We start from the raw sequence: 22,176 nt of genomic DNA on the forward strand, positions 1-22,176 counted from the left end.
TTTTAGTTTTTTAAGGAACCTCCATACTGTTCTCCATAGTGGCTGTATCAATTTACATTCCCACCAAGAGTGCAAGAGGGTTCCCTTTTCTCCACACCCTCTCCAGCATTTGTTGTTTGTAGATTTTCTGATGATGCCCATTCTAACTGGTGTGAGGTGACACCTCATTGTAGTTTTGATTTGCATTTCTCTAATAATTAGTGATGTTGAGCAGCTTTTCATGTGCTTCTTGGCCATCTGTAAGTCTTCTTTGGAAAAATGTCTATTTAGGTCTTCTGCCCATTTTTGGATTGGATTGTTTGTTTTTTTAATATTGAGCTGCATGGACTGTTTATATATTTTGGAGATTAATCCTTTGTCCATTGATTCGTTTGCAAATATTTTCTCCCATTCTGAGGGTTGTCTTTTCATCTTGTTTATGGTTTCCTTTGCTGTGCAAAAGCTTTTAAGTTTCATTAGGTCCCGTTTGTTTACTTTTGTTTTTAATTCCATTACTCTAGGAGGTGGATCAAAAAATATCTTGCTGTGATTTATGGCAAAGAGTGTTCTTCCTATGTTTTCCTCTAAGAGTTTTACAGCGTCCGGTCTTACATTAAGGTCTCTAATCCATTTTGAGTTTATTTTTGTGTATGGTGTTAGGAAGTGTTCTAATTTCATTCTTTTACATGTAGCGGTCCAGTTTTCCCGGCACCACTTATTGAAGAGACTGTCTTTTCTCCATTGTATATCCTTGCCTCCTTTGTCATAGATTAGTTGACCATAGGTGCGTGGGTTTACCTCTGGGCTTTCTGTTTGTTCCATTGATCTGTGTTTCTGTTTTTGTGCCAATATCATATTGTCTTGATTATTGTAGCTTTGTAGTATAGTCTGAAGTCAGGGGGTCTGATTCCTCCAGCTCCGTTTTTTTCCCCTCAAGACTGCTTTGGCTATTCAGGGTCTTTGATGTCTCCATACAAATTTAAAGATTTTTTGTTCTAGTTCTATAAAAAATACCATTGGTAATTTGATAGGGATTGCATTGAATCTGTAGATTGCTTTGGGTAGTATAGTCATTGTCACAATATTGATTCTTTCAATCCAAGAACATGGTATATCTCTCCATCTGTTGGTATCATCTTTAATTCTTTCATCAGTGTCTTACAGTTTTCTGCATACAGGTCTTTTGTCTCCCTAGGTAGGTTTATTCCTAGGTATTTTATTCTTTCACTTGCAATGGTAAATGAGAGTGTTTCCTTAATTTCTCTTTCAGATTTTTCATCATTAGTGTATAGGAATGCAAGAGATTTCTGTGCATTAATTTTGTATCCTGCAACTTTACCAGATGTATTAATTAGCTCTAGTAGTTTTCCGGTGGCATCTTTAGGATTCTGTATGTATAGTATCATGTCATCTGCAAACAGTGACAGTTTTACTTCTTCTTTTCCAATTTGTATTCCCTTTATTTCTTTTTCTTCTCTGATTGCCGTGGCTAGGACTTCCAAAACTATGTTGAATAATGGTGGTGAGAGTGGACATCTTTGTCTCGTTCCTGATCTTAGAGGAAATGCTTTCAGTTTTTCACCATTGAGAATGATGTTTGCTGTGGGTTTGTCGTATATGGCCTTTACTATGTTGAGGTAGGTTCCTTCTATGACCACCTTCTGTAGAGTTTTTATCATAAATGGGTGTTGAATTTTCTCAAAAGATTTTTCTGCATCTATTGAGATGATCATATGGTTTTTCAATTTGTTAATATGGTGTGTCACATTGTTAATCAATTTGTTAATATGGTATATCACATTGATTGATTTGCATATATTGAAGAGTCCTTGCATCCCTGGGATAAAACCCACTTGATCACGGTATATGATCCTTTTAAGATGTTGTTGAATTCTTTTTGCTAGTATTCTGTTGAGGATTTTTGCATCTATATTCATCAGTGATGTTGGTCTGTAATTTTCTTTTTTTGTAGTATCTTTGTCTGGTTTTGGTATCAGAGTAATGGTGGCCTCATAGAATGAGTTTGGGAGTGTTCCTTCCTCCGCAGTTTTTTGCAAGAGTTTGAGAAGGATGGGTGTTAACTCTTCTCTAAATGTTTGACAGAATCCACCTGTGAAGCCATCTGGTCCAGGACTTCTGTTTGTTGGAAGATTTTTAATCACAGTTTCAATTTCATTACTTGTGATTGGTCTGTTTATATTTTCTATTTCTTCCTGGTTCAGTATTGGAAGGTTATACCTTTCTAAGAATTTGTCCATTTCTTCCAGGTTGTCCATTTTATTGGCACAGAGTTGCTTGTAGTAGTCTCTTCAGTTGCTTTGTATTTCTGCTGTGTCTGTTGAAACATCTCCTTTTTCATCTCTAATTTTATTGATTTGAGTCCTTTCCCTCTTTTTCTTGATGAGTCTGGCTAATGGTTTATCAATTTTCTTTATCTCCTCAAAGAACCAGTTTTTACTTTTATTCATTTTTGCTATTGTTTTCTTTGTTTCTATTTCATTTATTTCTGCTCTGATCTTTATGATTTCAATCCTTCTGCTAACTTTGGGTTTTATTTGTTCTTCTTTCTCTACTTCCTTTAGGTTTAAGGTTAGATTGTTTATTTGATATTTTTCTTGTTTCTTGAGGTAGGCTTGTATAGCTATAGACTTCCCTCTTAGAACTGCTTTTGCTGCATCCCATAGGTTTTGGATCATTATGTTTTCATTGTCATCTGTCTCTAGGTATTTTTTGATTTCCTCTTTGATTTCCTTAGTGATCTCTTGGTTATTTAGTAACGTATTCCTTAGTCTGCATGTGTTTCCTTTTTTTACGTTTTTTTTCCCTGTAATTCATATCTAGTCTCATAGCATGGTGGTCAGAAAAGATGCTTCATATGATTTCAATTTTCTTAAATTTACTGAGGCTTGATTTTGACCCAAGATGTGATCTATCCTGGAGAATGTTCTGTGCACACTTGAGAAGAAAGTGTAATCTGCTGTTTTTCGATGGAATGTCTTATAAATATCAGTTAAATCTATCTGGTTTATTGTGTCATTTAAAGCTTCTGTTTCCTTATTTATTTTCATTTGGATGATCTGTCCATTGGTGTAAGTGAGGTGTTAAAGTCCCCCACTATTATTGTGTTACTGTCGATTTCCTCTTTTATAGCTGTTAGCAGTGGCCTTAGGTATTGAGGTGCTCCTATGTTGGGTGCATATATACTTATAATTGTTATATCTTCTTCTTGGATTGATCCCTTGATCCTTATGTAGTGTTTTTCTTTGTCTCTTGTAACATTTTTATTTTAAAGTCTATTTTGTCTGATATGAGTATTGCTACTCCAGATTTCTTTTGATTTGCATTTGCATGGAATATCTTTTTAAATCCCCTCACTTTTAATCTATATGTGTCCCTATATCTGAAATGGGTCTCTTTTAGACAGCCTATAAATGGGTCTTGTTTTCTTCTCCATTCAGCAAGCCTGTGTCTTTTGGTTGGAGCATTTAATCCATTCACGTTTAAGGTAATTATTGATATGTATGTTCCTATGACCATTTTCTTAGTTGTTTTGGGTTTGTTTTTGTAGGTTCTTTTCTTCTCTAGTGTTTCCCACTTAGAGAAGTTCCTTTAGCATTTGTTGTAGAGCTGGTTTGGTGGTGCTGAATTCTCTTAGCTTTTGCTTCTCTGCAAAGCTTTTGATTTCTCCATCGAATCTGAATGAGATCCTTGCCGGGTAGAGTACTCTTGGCTGTAGGTTCTTCCCTTTCATCACTTTAACTATATCATGCCAGTCCCTTCTGTCTTGTAGAGTTTCTGCTGAGAAATCAGCTGTTAACCTTATGGGAGTTCCCTTGTATGTTATTTGTTGGTTTTCCCTTGCTGCTTTCAATAATTTTCTTTCTCTTTAATTTTTGTCATTTTGATTACTATGTGTCTTGACGTGTTTCTCCTTTCATTTATCCTGTATGGGACTCACTGCACTTCCTGAACTTGGGTGGCTATTTCCTTTCCCATGTTAGGGAAGTTTTCGACTATAATCTCTTCAAAATTTTCTCTGCTCCTTTCTCTCTCTCTTCTCCTTCTGGGACCCCTATCATGCAAATGTTGTTGCATTTAATGTTGTCCCAGAGGTCTCTTAGGCTGTCTTCATTTCTTTTCATTCTTTTTTCATTATTCTGTTCTGCAGCAGTGAATTCTACCATTTTGTCTTCCAGGTCACTTATCCGTTCTTCTGCCTCAGTTATTCTGCTATTGATTCCTTCTAGTGTAGTTTTCATTTCAGTTACTGCATTGTTCATCTCTGTTTCTTTGCTCTTTAATTCTTCTAGGTCTTTGTTAAACATTTCTTGTATCTTCTCGATCTTTGCCTCCATTCTTTTTCCGAGGTCCTGGATCATCTTCACTATCGTTATTCTGAATTCTTTTTCTAGAAGGTTGCCTATCTCCACTTCATTTAGTGGTTTTTCTGGGGTTTTATCTTGTTCCTTCATCTGGTACATAGCCCTCTGCCTTTTCATCTTGTCTATCTTTCTGTGAATGTGGTTTTTGTTCCACAGGCTGCAGGATTGTAGTTCTTGCTTCTGCTGTCTGCCCTCTGGTGGATGAGACTATCTAAGAGGCTTGTGCAAGTTTCCTGGTGGGAGGGACTGGTGGTAGGTAGAGCTGACTGTTGCTCAGGTGAGCAGAGCTCAGTAAAACTTTAATCCGCTTGACTGCTGATGGGTGGTGCTGGATTCCCTGCCTTTTGGTTGTTTGGCCTGAGGCAAGCCAACACTGGAGCCTACCTGGGCTCCTTGGTGGGTCTAATGGCAGACTCTGGGAGGCTTCACGCCAAGGAGTACTTCCCAGAACTTCTGCTGCCAGTGTCCTTGTCCCCACGGTGAGCCACAGCCACCCCTCGCCTCTGCAGGAGACCCTCCAACACTAGCAGGTAGGTCTAGTTCAGTCTCCTCTGTGGTCACTGCTCCTTCCTCTGGGTCCCCATGCATACACTACTTTGTATGTGCCCTCCAGGAGTGGAGTCTCTGTTTCCCCCAGTCCTGTCGAAGTCCTGCAGTCAAATCCCACTAGCCTTCAAAGTCTGATTCTCTAGGAATTCCTCCTCCCGTTGCCAGACCCCCAGGTTGGGAAGTCTGACGTGGGGCTCAGAACCTTCACTCTAGTGGGTGGACTTCTGTGGTATAAGTGTTCTCCAGTCTGTGAGTCACCCTCCCAGCAGTTATGGGATTTCATTTTGCTGTGATTGCGCCCCTCCTACCATCTCACTGTGGCTTCTCCTTTGTCTTTGGATGTGGGGTATCTTTTTTGCTGAGTTCCAGTGTCTTCCTGTCGATGATTGTGCAGCAGCTAGTTGTGATTCTCGTGTTCTCACAAGAAGGTGTGAGAGCATGTCCTTCTACTCTGCCATCTTGGTTCAGGGCTCACCATTGGTAGTTTGATAGGGATTGCATTCAATCTGTAGGTTGCTTTGAGTAGTATAGTCATTTTCACAATATTGATTCCTCCTATTCAAGACATGTTATATCTCTCCAACTGTTTGTATCATCTTTAATTTCTTTCATCAGTATCTTATAGTTTTCTGCATACAAGTCTTTTGTCTCCTTAGGTAGGTTTATTCCTAGGTGTTTTATTCTTTTTTTGTTGCAATGGTAAATGGGAGTGTTTCGTTAATTTCTCTTTCAGACTTTTCATCATTACTCTATAGGAATGCAGGAGATTTCTGTGCATTAATTTTGTGTCCTGCTACTTTACCAAATTCATTGATTAGCTCTAGTAGTTTTCTGATAGCATCTTTAGGATTCTCTATGTATTGTATCATGTCATCTGCAAACACTGACAGCTTTACTTCTTCTTTTCCGATGTGGATTCCTTTTATTTCTTTTTCTTCTCTGATTGCTGTGGCTAAAACTTCCAAAACTATGTTGAATAATAGTTCTGAGATTGGCAAACCTTGTCTTGTTTCTGATCTTAGTGGAAATGCTTTCTGTTTTTCACCATTGAGAATGATGTTGGCTGTGGGTTTGTCATATATGACCTTTATTTTGTTAAGGTAAGTTCCCCTTATGCCTGCTTTCTGCAGAGTTTTTGTCATAAATGGGTGTTGAATTTTGTCGAAAGCTTTTTCCACACCTATTGAGATGATCACATGGTTTTTCTCCTTCAGTTTGTTTATATGGTTTATCACATTGATTCATTTGCATATGTTGAAGAATCCTTGCATTCCTGGATAAACCCCACTCTATCATGGTGTATGATCATGTTACGTTAAAAGTAACGTGCTGTTGGATTCTGTTCGCTACTATTTTGTTGAGGATTTTTGCCTCTGTGTTCATCAGTGATATTTGTCTGTAATTTTCTTTTTTTGTAGTATGTTTGTCTTGTTTTGGTATCAGGGTGTTGATGGCCTCGTAGAATGAGTTTGGGAGTGTTCCTCCCTCTGCTGTATTTTGGAAGAGTTTGAGAAGGATAAGTGTTATCTCTCCTCTAAATGTTTGATAGAATTCCCCTGTGAATCCTTCTGGTCCTGGGCTTTTGTTTAATGGAAGATTTTTAATCACAGTGTCAGTTCCAGTGCTTGTGATTGGTTTCTTCATATTTTCTGTTTCTTCCTGGTTCAGTCTCAGGAGATTGTGCTTTTTTTCTAAGAATTTATCCATTTCTTTCAGATTGTCCATTTTATTGGCATAGAGTTGCTTGTAGTAATCCGTCATGATCTTTTGTATTTCTGCAGTGTCAGTTGTTACTTCTCCTTTTTCATTTCTAATTCTATTGATGTGAGTCTTCTCCCTTTATTTCTTGATGAGTGTGGCTAGTGGTTTATCAATTTTGTTTATCTTCGCAAAGAACCAGCTTTTAGTTTTATTGATCTTAGCTGTTGTTTCCGTCAGTTCTGTTTTATTTATTTCTGATCTGATCTTTATGATTTCTTTCCTTCTGCTATCTTTGGTGTTTTTTTGTTCTTCTTTAATTGCTTTAGGTGTAAGGTTAGGTGGTTTATTTGAGATGTTTCTTCTTTCTTGAGGTAGGATTGTATTGCTATAAACTTCCCTCTTAGAACTGCTTTTGCTGCATCCCATAGATTTTTGGGTTGTCGTGCTTTCGTTGTCATTTTTTTCTAGGTATTTTTTGATTTCCTCTTTGATTTCTTCAGTGATCTCTTGGTTATTTAGTAGTGTATTTTTTAACCTCCATGTGTTTGTATTTTTTACAGATTTTTCCTGTCCTTGACATCTAGTCTCATAGCGTTGTGGTCTGAAAACATACTTGATATGATTTCAATTTTCTGAAATTTACCAAGGCTGGATTTGTGACTCAAGATATGATCTATCCTGGAGAATGTTCCATGAGCACTTGAGAAGAAAGTATATTCTGTTGGTTTGGATGGAATGTCCTGTAAATATCAATTAAGTCCATCTTGTTTAATGTATCATTTAAATCTTGTGTTTCCTTATTTATTTTCTTTTTGGATGATATGTCCATTGGTGAAAGTGGGGTGTTAAAGTCCCCTACTATGATTGTGTTACTGTCAATTTCCCCTTTTATCCCTGTTAGCATTTGCCTTAAGTATTGAGGTGCTCCTATGTTGTTTGAAAAAATATTTACAATTGTTATATTTTCTTCTTGGATTGATCCCTTGATCATTATGTAGTGTCCTTCTCTGTCTCTTGTAATAGTCTTTATTTTAAAGTCTATTTTGTTTGATATGAGAATTGCTACTCCAGCTTTCCTTTCATTTCCATTTGCATGGAGTATCTTTTTCCATCCCCTCACTTTCAGTCTATATGTGTCCCTAGGTCTGAAGTGGGTCTCTTGTAGACAGCATATATACGGGTCTTCTTTTTGTATCTTTTCAGCCAGTCTGTGTCTTTTGGTTGGAGCATTTGATCTATTTACATTTTAGGTAGTTATCGATATGTGTGTCCCTATTAATTTTCTTAATTATTTTGGGTTTGTTATTGTAGGTCTTTTCCTTCTCTGCATTTCCTGCCTAGAGAAGTTCCTTTAGGATTTGTTGTAAAGCTGGTTTGGTGGTGCTGAATTCTCTTAGCTTTTGCTTGTCGGTAAGGCTTTTAATTTCTCCATGGAATCTGAATGAGACCCTTGCTGGGTAGAGTAATCTTGTTTGTAGGTTTTTCTTTTTCATCACTTTAAATATGTCCTCCCACTCTTTTCTGGCTTGCAGAGTTTCTGCTGAAGGATCAGCTGTTAACCTTATGGGGATTCCCTTGTATGTTATTTGTTGCTTTTCCCTTGCTGCTTTTAATATTTTTTCTTTGTATTTAATTTTTGATAGTTTGCTTAATATGTGTCTTGGCATGTTTCTCCTTGGATTTATCCTGTATGGGACTCTCTGTTCTTCCTGGACTTGATTGACTATTTCCTTTCCCATATTAGGGAAGTTTTCAACTATAATCTGTTCAAATAGTTTCACAGTCCCTTTCCTTTTCTCTTCTTTTGGGACCTCTATAATTCGAATGTTGGTGTGTTTAATGTTGTCACAGAGGTCTCTGAAACTGTCCTCAATTCTTTTCATTCTTTTTTCTTTATTCTGCTCTACGGTAGTTATTTCCACTCTTTTATCTTCCAGGTCACTTATCCGTTCTTCTGCCTCAGTTATTCTGCTATTGATTCCTTCTGGAGAATTTTTAATTTCATTTATTGTGTTGTTCATCATTGTTTGTTTGCTCTTTAGTTCTTCTAAGTCCTTGTTAAATGTTTCCTGTATTTTCTCCATTCTATTTCTAAGATTTTAGATCATCTTTACTATCATTACTCTGAATTCTTTTTCAGGTAGGCTGCCTATTTCCTCTTCATTTGTTTGGTCTGGTTGGTTTTTACCTTGCTCCTTCATCTGCTGTGTATTTCTCTGTCTTCTCATTTTGCTTAACTTACTGTGTTTGGGGTCTCCTTTCTGCAGGCTGCAGGTTCGTAGTTCCCGTTGTTTTTGGTGTCTGCCCCAGTGGCTACCTTTGGTTCAGTGGTTTGTGTCGGCTTCCTGGTGGAGGGGACTTGTGCCTGTTTTCTGGTGGATGAGGCTGGATCTTGTCTTTCTGGTGGACAGGACCACATCCAATGGTATGTTTTGGAGTGTCTCTGAACTTGCTATGATTTTAGGTGGCTTCTCTGCTAGTGGGTGGGTTTGTTTTCCTGTCTTGCTAGTTGTTTGGCATAGGGTGTCCAGCACTGTAGCTTGCTGGTCGTTTAGTGGAGCTGGATCTTAGCATTGAGATGGAGATCTCTGGGAGAGCTTTTGCTGTTTGATATTACGTGGGGCCAGGAGGTATCTGGTGGACCAATGTCCTGAACTTGGCTCTCTCACCTCAGAGGCTCAGGCCTGACACCGTCTTGACTTTTTCAGCCACCCCGCTCAGAAGAAAAGGGAGAGAAAAGGAAGGAAGGAAGGAAGGAAGGAAGAAGAAGTTATTAAAATAAAAAATAATATATTATTAAATATAAAAATTTTTAAGTAGTAAAAAAAAAAAAGGAAGAGAGAGCAACCAAATGAAAAAACAAATCCAACAATTATAACAAGCTCTAAAAACTATACAAAAAAAAAAAAAAGGACAGACAGAACCCTAAGACAAATGGTAAAAGCAAAGCTATACAGACAGAGTCACACAAAGAAGCATACACATACACACTCACAAAAGGAGAAAAAGGAAAATATATATATATATATATATACATAAAAAAATTTTAAAAAGGAAGAGAGCAACCAAATCAATAAACAAATCTACCAATGATAATAAGCTGTAAATACCAAACTAAGATAAACATAAAACCAGAAATTAGATGCAGAAAACAAATCCCAAGTCTACAGTTGATCCCAAAGTCCACCACCTCCATTTTGGGATGATTCGTTGTCTATTCAGTTATTCCACAGATGCAGGGTACATCAAGTTGATTGTGGAAGTTTAATCCACTGCTCCTGAGGCTGCTGGGAGAAATTTCCCTTTCTCTTCTTTGTTCGAACAGCTCCTGGGTCAGCTTTGGATTTGGCCCCACCTCTGCATGTAGGTCGCCTGAGGGCATCTGTTCTTCGCTCAGACAGGACGGGGTTAAAGGAGCAGCTGATTAGGGGGCTCTGGCTCACTCAGGCCGAGGGGAGGGAGGGGTACAGAGTGCGGGGCGAGCCTGTGGCGGCAGAGGCTGGTGTGATGTTGCACCAGCCTGAGGCATGCCGTGCATTCTCCTGGGGAAGTTGTCCCTCGATAACGGGACCCTGGCAGTGGCGGGCTGCACAGGCTCCTGGGAGGGGAGGTGTGGACAGTGACCTGTGCTTGCACACAGGCTTCTTGGTGGCGGCAGCAGCAGCACCCTTAGCATTTCATGCCCGTCTCTGGGGTCCGGGCTGATAGCTGAGGCTCGCACCCATCTCTGGAGCTCGTTTAGGCAGTGCTCTGAATCCCCTCTCCTCGTGCATCCCTAAACAGTGGTCTCTTGCCTCTCAGGCAGTTCCAGACATTTTCCCAGACTCCCTCCCGGCTAGCTGTGGTGCACTAGCCCCCTTTAGGCTGTGTTCACGCAGCCAACCCCAGTCCTCTCCCTGGGATCTGACCTCCGAAGCCTGAGCCTCAGTTCCCATCCCCCACCTGCCCTGGCGGGTGAGCAGACAAGCCTCTCAGGTTGGTGAGTGCTGGTCGGCACCGATCCTCTGTGCGGGAATCTCTCCACTTTGCCCTCTGCACCCCTGTTGCTGCGCTCTCCTCGGTGGCTCCAAAACTTCCCCACCACCACCACCCATCTTTGCCACTGAAGGGGCTTCCTAGTTTGTGGAAACTTTTCCTCCTTCACAGCTCCCTCCCAGCAGTGCAGATCCCATCCCTATTCTTTTGTCTCTGTTTTTTTTTTTTTCTTTTGCCCTACCCAGGTATTTGGGGAGTTTCTTACCTTTGGGAAGTCTGAGTTCTTCTGCCAACGTTCAGTAGGTGTTCTGTAAGAGTTGTTCCACATGTACATGTATTTTTGATGTATTTGTGGGGAAGAAGATGATCTCCACGTCTTACTCCTCTGCCATCTTGAAGCTATGCTGAATGTGTTCTTCATATGATTTGATGTTCCCCAAAGTTGACACAAATCTAAAAAGCTTGAGGAATTCAGAGTTATAGAAAATGGCAATGACTGATTTGTTAATAGTGGAGGCATATTGAATATGAATTTCTTGTCTTCATCTAAAAGTTGTCTTGCCTCACCTTTTTCACCAGTTTTCTTAGTGACACAGAGGTAGATGGTAGGGGAGCCCACTAACTTATTGCTTTACATTGATTGGTTTGGAGATTTTCAGTATCTGTTATAAATTTTCATAGATTTACTCAGCATATGATTTTGTATTGTTTTATCAAGAATAGTAATTGTATTACCATTTTTTCAAGACAGCAAAGTAACTCCACATTAAAAACAATAATAAGAGCAAAAACAAAGTATATCATCTCTACATTATAAACCCTCTTGACATTTTAAAACCTGGAGCACAGTGTTTGACTCCCCAACTTGACTTTTCACCTATCTCTGTTTTTCAGGATTCAATAAAAATAAGATTGATGAGAAAAAAAATAGACTTAGTATCATACCTCTTACCTTTATTTCTGAGGTGCCTTAATTCCAGAGAGTAGGACTTAAACTGAGGGTTTAAAACTTACCCACAAAGCATAGGCTTATTCTTTTCTACCTCTGTATATTCTTTTCTTCTTTGCCATATTAGCTGGTTCTCTTAGAAATTATGGTTGTATTGCCTTTATCCAATACATTCAGAGAAATGTAATATTATTGAAAATTTATGTCCTCTGACATTAATCATTATTACCCACTGGTCATACTTCCATTATAGACTAATATTCTTCACACGCAGAAAAAGGGAACTTGATCCTCTCTGTAGATGTAACACCAAGAATTTGTTCTGAAACTGTACCGTAGCTCCTGTACTGTTGGTTCTCAAGGGCTGTGGAATACTGTTTGTTGGCACTTTCTCACTAAACACTAAAGTTGGGAGCCTTTTAAGTTCAGGTTCATTGAGCATCTTTTTTTTTCTGAAGACTGAAAGTGCAAAGAAAGGAACCCTATAATCAAGATGTGTTCATGTAATCTCATGACAAAATGTAGAAGCTGTTCTACAATATTATTAACATTTTGGCCTAGAAGGATCTTCATTGCCTTCTCTCAGACTATAATGGATGTTCTTTTCCCTCTTAGCTAAGTTAATTCATAAACGTTACCTCACATCAACATAATTTCATTATCAATTCAGCATTTAAAATTGATTGCTATCCACACAATATATGATATACTTGATTTTCTTGTTTTTATGTATTTACCCAAGAATAGAATTTCATCCCATAGTTCAATTGCTTCTTAAAAATTATAGTTTACTTATTATCAATAGTTAAATTAAATATAATTACAGCCTTGAACTAATTCACATATGATTGTACCTAATTATTCTCATGAAGTGTTTGTGTTAAAGCCAGTAAAATTTTTCATATGATTTTAAAGGTTTTCTGGGGTCAAGAACATTTGAATTGCCTAGTTCTTCTACATGAATTGCTCAATGGATACCTTAAAGAGGAGGGAAATCTTGAAGTGCAAGTTTCTGAAACAGTGCCGCAAATTCCATCTCCTATGGAAAAAAATCAGATATTTGAAAGTGAACAAAGTTCAGACGACCTACGGACAGGTCTGTTTCAATATATACGGGATGCTGGTAAGTAGCAATAGCTTCAGTGTGATTGTGTGTGTGTTTGTTTATTTTACCTGCACATTCAGTAAATGATAACACATCAAGATCACTTGAAAAGTAAGTCAATACCTGCAGTACAAAAATAGTACATTGCCATTCAGTCTCTCTTAAGGGAAAATTCTTGATTTGTTCCTGTCTTAAGCCATGTAAACCTGATCAACCAGCTTCTTTATATTCTTTTCTTTTATACTCATAATTTTTTCTTGTGTAATAAACCAACATATTCCCCTTCGAAAGCATACAATTAATTATACTTTTGTTTAACAGAACCTTTGAAAATGCCTGGTGTCTATGAAGTCTTATTTTACAATGAAACTGAAGATAGCCCAGGGATGATGTTATGGAGATATCCAGAACCTAGAGTGCTCACCCTTGTACGCATAACTCCTGTGCCCTTCAACACCACAGAGGATCCAGATATTAGCACAGCAGACCTTGGTGATATGCTACAGGTATGGAATGACTCTTCATTTCAAAATAAAAAACAGTGTGGGAAAGTGCTGATTTGATCATAGGAAAAATGTTGGGAGCATACCTATCTTTTCCATAAGTTGTATCAGAGAGAAATACACATGTATGTACGTATACAAACACATATGTATGTACACATACACACACACACACACACACACAAGACACACACATACTAGAAATTGTATAATAAGAGAATAATGTCATTCATATTCATGGTACATGGCAATCCTGAGAGTTCTGAATTCTACTCTTCAACCTGTTACAGGTAGCTTACATAGTCTCCAGCAAGTAATGGGACAAACAGGTGTCACTGAGTTGACCACACATTTTCTGAGGACCTACCATGTGCTCACACTCTTCAGCATTTTTAGAACTGTTCTATGAAATGAGATATGTCCCCATAAGGCCAGAAAGGATGACTTAATTTTCATTTCATTTCCCGAGCTGAAAATGGTCTTGGGCCTTGTGGTAGGCTGATAGGAAAACCATCTAACCAGTGATCATATTCTGTATGATTTTGTGGAAAGTTTGTTGCTTGTCATTTCCCTGAGTGTGGATAGCACTATATTATTATTCTACCTATTAATAGTCTACGGATCTGAATTTCGCCTAAAATTTGTTTTTCTCTTAGTTGTCCACCTATTACTAGATCACATAACCATCCACTCGAAGTCATTCCTGATTACTCTTTTTCCCTAACTGCTCACATCTAATTCATCAACAAGTCGTGTCAGCTCTACCTCCAAATATGTCCCTATTCCATCTACTTCTTTCTGTTTCTACTGGTACAACTTGAGTTCAAGCTACCATCTTCTGTTCGCTACTACAGTAGCTTCCTAATTGGCCTCTATGATTCCATCCTTGACTCCTTGTAATGCATTTTCCGAACAACAGCTAGAGTGATCTTTTGAAAATGTAGGTTAGGTTATATCACTCCCCTAACTTAAAACCTGATGGTGGCTCCCTTTAAAACTAACAGAATTCGGGGCTTCCCTGGTGGCGCAGTGGTTGAGAGTCCGCCTGCCGATGCAGGGGGCGTGGGTTCGTGCCCCAGTCCGGGAGGATCCCACGTGCCGCGGGGCCGCTGGGCCTGTGGGCTGTGGCTGCTGGGCCTGCACGTCCAGAGCCTGTGCTCTGCAACGGGAGAGGCCACAGTGGTGAGAGGCCCGCGTGCAGAAAAAAAAAAAAGAAAGAAAGAAAATACTCACATATCAGAATTTCAGCATCATGTAAGGGCTTCTTTATAACTGATTTTGGGATTCAGATTTATAGTTAAATGTTAATTAACATAAGCCTGATAACTATTGGTTGGTAGTATTATGCCAGTTGTATTAAACAGAGCATTTAAGGTAGTAAGTACATTCACTAGTGACATGTTCTTCATCTTCTCACTGCCACTGGAGAGGCAGGAGAGCACAGTGGTTAAGAGAATAAACTATAGCCAGAATGCCTGGGTTCAAATTCTGGCTCTGCCATTTGCAAACTGTGTCACCTTCGATAAGTAACTTAATCTCTCAGCCTCAGGTTTTCCGTTTTGCTTTTCTTTCATCAGTAAAATGAGGCCACTAATAATGTAATGCTTATAGGAATTAATATTTATAAGACACATAGAACAATGCCTGGCACATGGTAAGTGCTATGTAAGTATGAGTACTACCAGTACTATTACAGTGATTGTCGTCAAAAGTCTTTTCATCAAGCAGAAGCACAGGCTAGATCAGAGAGAGCTGGTGTCTAGTGACTCTACAGACCAGCTGGAGTAGTCTAGGAGATCTGGGATAGTCCGAGGGGTCTTATACAGTAAACTTGGCACATAAGCACTGCGTGAAGGAAACCTGGCAGGTTTCAACAAGCAAAGAGCTGGTATCAGAGAGGTCCTGCTACATTTCATATCTTGTTGGAGAGAGAGGAGCTGATACATGGCAGAGTTCAAATACAAGGATGCTGGCGTAAGAAGCAAGACAGGGTTGTACCTACTGTAAGCTGAAGGGGAAACCTTGATTCCAATGGTAAGGAAGAACACCCAGAATTGACAGCTGGGATGGAAGAACAGAGCAGGACTGGCAGAAAATTGCCATGCTACTGAGCTCCCAATCTAACCTTATATTCCCCCGGCTAGAAGCAGAATTTGTCCCAAGGGTTGGGGTGACCTCATCTGTAGAAATATGACAGCTTTTTCCTTGAGTGCTTACAGTGCCAGACCCTGAGCATACTCCTGGGGATTCAGAGACAGATAAGACACTGTCCATTCATCAGAAGCTCTCTGTCTAGTAGGCAAGTTTCTCTGGTTGTTTGGGGTAGAAGAATTTCCCTATTTTCAGCATTCAAGCATTCAGTATTAAACCTCTCTGTTGTCAGAATCATTTTCCTGCTCTATGTGATTATCTCTAGGTCTGTACCGGAGGCACCACTAAAATATTGAAGTACCAATCCTGAATAGCAGGGAACTTATAAAAAGAAAGCCCTTTATCAACGTGGTATAGTGTAGATAATGTAGACATTAAAGTCTCAACTGCTGACTCCTGTTCCCCTCCCCCTTTGTATTTTACTAACTCAGTGACCTTAGGCAAACTGCTGATCTCTTAGAGCCTTGATTTCCTCAGCTGAACACTGGAGTTAATGCTATTTACCTTGCAGAGTTGTCAGGAGATTTAAGTGAAATATTATCACTAAAACAAATAACTGCCTTAAACATAGTGAGCTCTTAATAAATGTTAATTTCCTTCCCTCCACTTCTTCACAAGCAAATGCCTGGACCACTAAAAAGCCTCCTAAGTGAAATTCTAGCCTTCAATCTCTTCTCCTTCCAACCTATCCTCCTAACATTTTAAAGGAACAGGTGGGTTGTGTCATTCCCTGAGAAAAACCTTCAGCGGTCCTATCGCTGCTAGACTGACCTTGAGGGCCCTGCAGAACCTCTGACCCAGCTTTGTCTTTCCTTCCCTTCCGCATGATCTATGCTCTAATCAAACTGGCCTATTCAGCATTCCTGAACCAGCCTGTGGTCTCCCACATCTGTACCACTCCCTCTTCATTTGAGTCTCTCCCTTTTCTGCTGAAATCCTATCCACACATCCAAACAGCTCCAGTGCCATCTATTCCATGAAGCCTTTCCTGGACACCATCTCCAAACATGATACTGCCTTTCTCTGAAGTTCTGTAACACTTCATGGCACCACTTTTATGCTGTTTCTCACCTATTCCTCACATTTTAATTATCCATATCTTGTCTCCCTCCTAGACTGTAGGTTTCCAAAGGAAATGATCACATCTAATTTTCATTATGTTCCATATAGTATCCACTGCAGTGGAGATGCTCAGTATATTGAATGGATCAATGAGTACATGGATGTCTGTGCTCCTATTCTGTAGAATTCAAAAGCATTACATTGTTTGTCATTATTTTATGGCACTATTGAATGCATTTGGTTTTACAAACTGAATTATGGCAGGATGCACTGTGTTATGCTTCAGTGGCATTACCTACTATAAACAGGCAGTCTAATGTCATTACATTACACAGGCTCTTGGTGAGATCATTGACTCTTCTGCCAAGCCCACTGCCCCCTAGGCAGAGGCTCGTCCTTAAATACAAAAACAAGTTCATCTCCTTGGTTTTAGTCCTAAAAACAGAATCAAGCTTGGATTAATTTTTTCCTTCAGGACCATTTAGTTCATAAGAAACTGACCTTATAGAGTTCACTTATATAGAACCCTTAAATATATCTGTTTATATCTCTTTCCATAATTAATATTGGGATTTATAAACAGGCTCCTCAAATGACTTCATGGACTTTATAGAATTTATTTTGTGATTGTACTGAAAAATATGGAAAACATGTCTATAATATTAAACCAACCATAGGTTCAGAATAAAGACCCTGAAATTAATGTTCACAGAAAACCAAAGGAGCTTATTTTGTGTTCAGTTTTATCACATTAAATTTTGAGTGTTAATAGTATATTTAGATGTCAATAAAATTAGGATCTGGGCTTCCCTGGTGGCGCAGTGGTTGAGAGTCCACCTGTCGATGCGGGGACACAGGTTCGTGCCCTGGTCCGGGAAGATCCCACATGCTGCGGAGCAGCTGGGCCCGTGAGCCATGGCCACTGAGCCTGCGCGTCCGGAGCCTGTGCTCTGCAACGGGAGAGGCCACAACAGTGAGAGGCCCGCGTACCGCAAAAAAAAAAATTAGGATCTGTAAGTTAGAGCAATGCCATCAACCTAGAAGGAATGCTGTGCTATTTAAATGAGCTGAAATATAAGAAATTACTGGCACTGTGTCTGGCACATACTGTAAGTTTTCCTCTCTCCTCATCCTATTGTGTACACTGCCTACTGAGGATTCCATTTTGGAAATACCCGTGTTCTCAGATTGTAAATTTTTAATTCATCCTTTGTAGTGGAATTGATAATGGAGATTTTAATTCTCACACAGATCTGTCATGGTGCTTGTTCTTCTTCTCTCAATACTGTATTATTCTTGTTTTTATATTTATTTTCATTTATGTATTGTACTAAATTTTTAGATATCTTCGTTAGGTATGTGACAGTAGCCCATACTAAATAGCATCTTTCCCCAAGGATCTCAAGAGTGTAAAGCTTGAACATTACAATTCAAGATAAACACTAAAGGTTGGGTTGGGATCACTGAAGCAATTTAAATAGATTTGAAGTAAAGTTAAAGGAGTGAAATGAAGGATAACATACTGTATGGATTAAAAGGAAAGATACAGGAGCTAAAGTCAGGAATTTCTCTAATGCAAGAAATATCTAGGGTGTACATAAGATTACTGGTGTTAAAGTCAAATAAAGGGGAAAGAGAATGTTTAAGTAATGTAGGGAAAAATTAACACATGTTCAAAAAACCTTACATTAGAAAAATTAAACAAGATATTTAAATTCAGATCTACACCTTCAGAAAATGTGAATATAGTTAACAAATGAGAAGATAAACATATATCTGTTATTTTTATTTCTACTTCATAGCGTTTATCATCAATAAGTAATTGTTGAATATCTTCCCAATATCAATATAGGATACTACAATACTACAGTATCAATATAGAATACTATAGACAGTGAAGATATAAAGAGATAGAAGATCTGTCCCTACTCTTGTAAGGTTTATAATCTAATTGAAAAGAGAGGACATAATTGCATATGCAAACTCAGAAGATAGAATAGCTGAATATATATTAGAATAGACCCATTATATAGAATGAATCATGTAATTTGGGGAATTCTGACATCTGAAGAGTAAATTGAATTAATTGGCAAAAAAAGAATAAATTTGTTACTAAAGCTCTATAATTTCATAGCACTTTCTCAGTTAAAAAGGCATTTTCAAGCTTCAGAATTAGGTGCAGAACTCTTATATGACTAGAGTCCTTAAAAGATATCTTCTCAAGGATAACAGGAAGAAAAAGACAAAAGCAAGCTGTGTCATTTGTTTATTTCTGGTGGAGAAAGAGAATGGTAAGCCAAAGAAATCAGTGCACTCATGCCCAATTCATTTTTGTTTATCCAGTTTAAAAGTCATGGAAATTAGTTTCTAAAGTAACACTAATATGACTATAAAAATCAAAGTGAAACCACATTGGAAGACAACAACAACAAAAAAGCATACTTGGAAGCCAAGGAGAATCTAAATGGTTGAGATCTGTGTTATTTTTGCTCCAAAGTGTTATGATCATCTTTGTGTTTGACACCCAACACTGTGCTAAGTGCTTTGCGTACATAACCTCATTAAATCTCATTCTATTCTGAGGGGTGGGCATTATCCCCATTTTATAAGTGGGGAAACTTATAAAGAGAAATTAACTGTTCTTGAATCATAAGAAGTGGGAGAGCCAGAATTTCATCTCAGGTCTTTCTGACTCCAAAACTTACTGTTCTTTACCTTATTTGTAAAACAATGGAATTATTTTGTCACATCTACAAATGGGACACATCTACAATACACTTGTAGATGTATTGTCACATTTAAGTGACAGTGAGGGACTCTGTTGAGAAATGTGGAAAGAAGGAAAATAAAATTATTCCTTTGCTTCAAACTGTTAAATCATGAAATAATGAATCAGACTAAAGATATGCAAAATAACCTTAAATAAATAAAAGGACTCCCAGAAACAAGATGGTTTGGGTATAAAGATATCTAAAAAAAGAATGTTTCCTTCAGAAGGAGAACTGGTGAGCTCTAGAAGCCTAGGATGGTCATGGAAGCATTTGTTGGAAGAAGCCCTCCTGGCAGCATTCAAAGAAATGGTGCCTAAGTGTCTGGTTCACCTGGGAGCTAAATCCCCTTTATGAAGATGAATGTAGCAGCTGTCAGATCTCTGTGTCTAACATTCAAATCATCTCACCCCCCAAACAACCTTCTAATAGTTTGACTCCTGATGCAATCTGTCTACAGAGAGTTTCATACACTTCTCAGACCAGCATCAGTATCCAGGCTGCTTGGCAGTGATACATCTTATGGTAAATTAATAACTTGGCATCTGGTTTATATATCAGTCTCTAGTGAACTTTGTTACATGACTCAGCATTCCTAAATCTAGCCAGTGCTAGGACACCATGGAAATTTCTTGAGAGTGCAAGACCAATGGCCAGATCTTAAATCATGGTGAATCCATCATGCTAAGTACCCTCATGCGGCTACCTGCCTTCCCAGCATGCTGACCTCTCCCAAATGACGGCTCTATTGTGCAGTATGTCACAAACCTTTCCAAACAAAATCCCACTCTTACTACCTTGAAGAATTGGGAGGAGTAAAGATAATGTATATAAAGCACCTGGCATAGTGTCATGCATAGTTAAAGGCTCAGTAAATTATTATTACAGTGCTCTGTAACTGCTGTCATTATCATCATATCATCATCCTCATCGTCATCCTCTCAATTGATCAAAGAACCTCGATCCCACTGTGTTAGACCAAGAAAGCCCTGTTTTCTTAGAAAGACACTTTTTGTGTTTGTAGTCTGTTAATGTCATAATAATTGTTGAGAATGATGGCTCCGCATGTGATTAATGGAATGCTTTCACTGATGCAAATGGCTGCTAGACAAGACACCACCTTCCCACATGGTCATGGTCAGTGCCTCCAAGGCAGTATGTCAGCTACAGTCCTCTAGGTTGCAGGTAGCAGAAACCCCACTGAAACTGGCCTAGCGAAGAATAGAGGAGAGAGCTAGTATCAAGATACAGTGGGGAAAACAAATACCATATGCTAACACATATATATGGAATTTAAAAAGGGAGTACTGATGAACCTAATGTCAGGGTAGGAAAAAAGACGTAGACATAGAGAACGGACTTGAGGGCCTGGAGGGGAAGGGGAGCTTAGGGTAAAGTGAGAGAGTGGCATGGACCTATATACAGTACCAAATGTAAAGTGGATGGCTAGTGAGAAGCTGCTGCATAGCACAGGGAGATCAGCTCGGTGCTTTGTGACCACCTAGAGAGGTGGGATAGGGAGGGTGGGAGGGAGATTCAAGAGGGAGGGGATATGGGCATATATGTATATGTATAGCTGATTCACTTGGTTGTAAAGCAGAAACTAACACAACATTGTAAAGCATTTATACTCCAATAAAGATGTGAGGAAAGAAAAAAAAAAAAAGATACAGTGGTGAGTCCTAGAGGCCAAGGGCAAAATGCAGCTGTGCCTTTAGTAAAGGATAGGGCCAGGAGTGGAAGGCAGGAATCCAGGGGAGTATTTACCCACTCTTACTTTTCTCTTCTCTTACGTCTTTCCCCATATTTGCCTTATTCTTCCTTTTCAACAGACTAGCTTCTTTTTTCCCCTGCTTCTCAGACCACCTGGTAGTCCCCGACAACTCCCAGAGCTCCCAGAGTCACATTTACAAGTCCAACCTCTGGTCCCGTTCCACATTCCTGACTGACCTAGTTTGGTGTCGGGTGCTCTTGGCCCATTTAGCTAAGGCCATGGGGTGGAATCACATTCACCAGCATGACTGTGAATTCGGGGTCATTTGTGAGCTTTGCAGATACCCGTGAAGGGATTCATCCTATATCGTGTCTCTTAGTGCTCTTGTTTGCCACCCTGGCTAACCTGGCCAAACTCATGGTCAGTACTGGCCTCATGCAGTCAGCTGCTTCTTTCCTGTCTGACCAACTCTGAAGATCTTCACAGTGTATTCTACCCTTCCAAGAGGGAAACCTTTTATATATGGTCTGTGGCTTTGGAGAAGAGTCGCCACTGACAGGAGGAGGCGACTCTAAAAAGACTGCCTCACTAAAAGAAATTTACTCCTTTTTGCTGTGGTTTTTCCAGCTTTCTCTTTTGCAGATATCTGTCAAAGCTGTTTCTCTCTGCACATCATAGGCTCTCTGCATCTAGAGTAAACCTCACATCACTTTTTTAAATCTTCTCATTGTCCTCCCCAGGCATCTTCTCAAAATACAGATTAGGCAAGTTTCTATGTCTTACAGATACATATGAGATATTTTCTTTTCCCCAAGTATCTTTCTTGGTCAGTGCTTCCTTTTTAATGCAGTGACTGTGTAACACATTTGCAACTCCACAGATTCTATAAATACTCTCTTGGTTCTAATGATATATGAGAGCTTTATACATAAAATAATTTTCTGTTTTGAAACTGAGTTTACAATGTGATGCCTAATGTCCATAGCTTAATGATTTAATTGTTTGGTTTTCTAATAACATTTTATCTTACATACTTATCCACAGACTGAACTGAAGCTTCATTAAACCTTATAGTTGTGTGGATTTCATTCTTTTTTCGTAATTATGTGCAAAAATGTTCCAAGTCAGAGACTAATACTCAGTATTACCCAATAAATTAAAAACTAGACTTTTGCTGCTTTAAACTTGACATTACAAGCTTCCTGTGATTCTAAAGCACATGGACCTGATAGGTAAAGGTTATGATATTAGTACGTGGTGACACTACAGAAAAAGAAACCTTCAGAGAATTACTTGCAATCTAATATGATTTGCCTCTTCCATGCACAACTTAAAAAG

The 22,176-nt window shown here is 38.9% G+C and overlaps 1 protein-coding gene across 5 annotated transcripts in view; it reads left to right on the plus strand.

The window, feature by feature from the left end:
• The window catches only part of VPS13B (vacuolar protein sorting 13 homolog B), a gene marked incomplete at both ends in the record, with an annotated part of 778,321 nt that overhangs the window by 620,534 nt on the left and 135,611 nt on the right, over nt 1–22,176 (plus strand). For all 5 annotated transcript variants that reach the window (XM_079722541.1, XM_079722545.1, XM_079722542.1 and 2 more), the window contains 2 exons: nt 12,451–12,658; nt 12,962–13,146. In XM_079722541.1, coding sequence (XP_079578667.1) covers nt 12,451–12,658; nt 12,962–13,146 — 393 coding nt within the window. The remainder of the gene's footprint in view (nt 1–12,450; nt 12,659–12,961; nt 13,147–22,176) is intronic.

The sequence above is a fragment of the Hyperoodon ampullatus genome, assembly GCF_949752795.1.
Source record: "Hyperoodon ampullatus genome assembly, chromosome: 17".
NCBI classification, from domain to species: Eukaryota; Metazoa; Chordata; class Mammalia; order Artiodactyla; family Ziphiidae; genus Hyperoodon; species Hyperoodon ampullatus.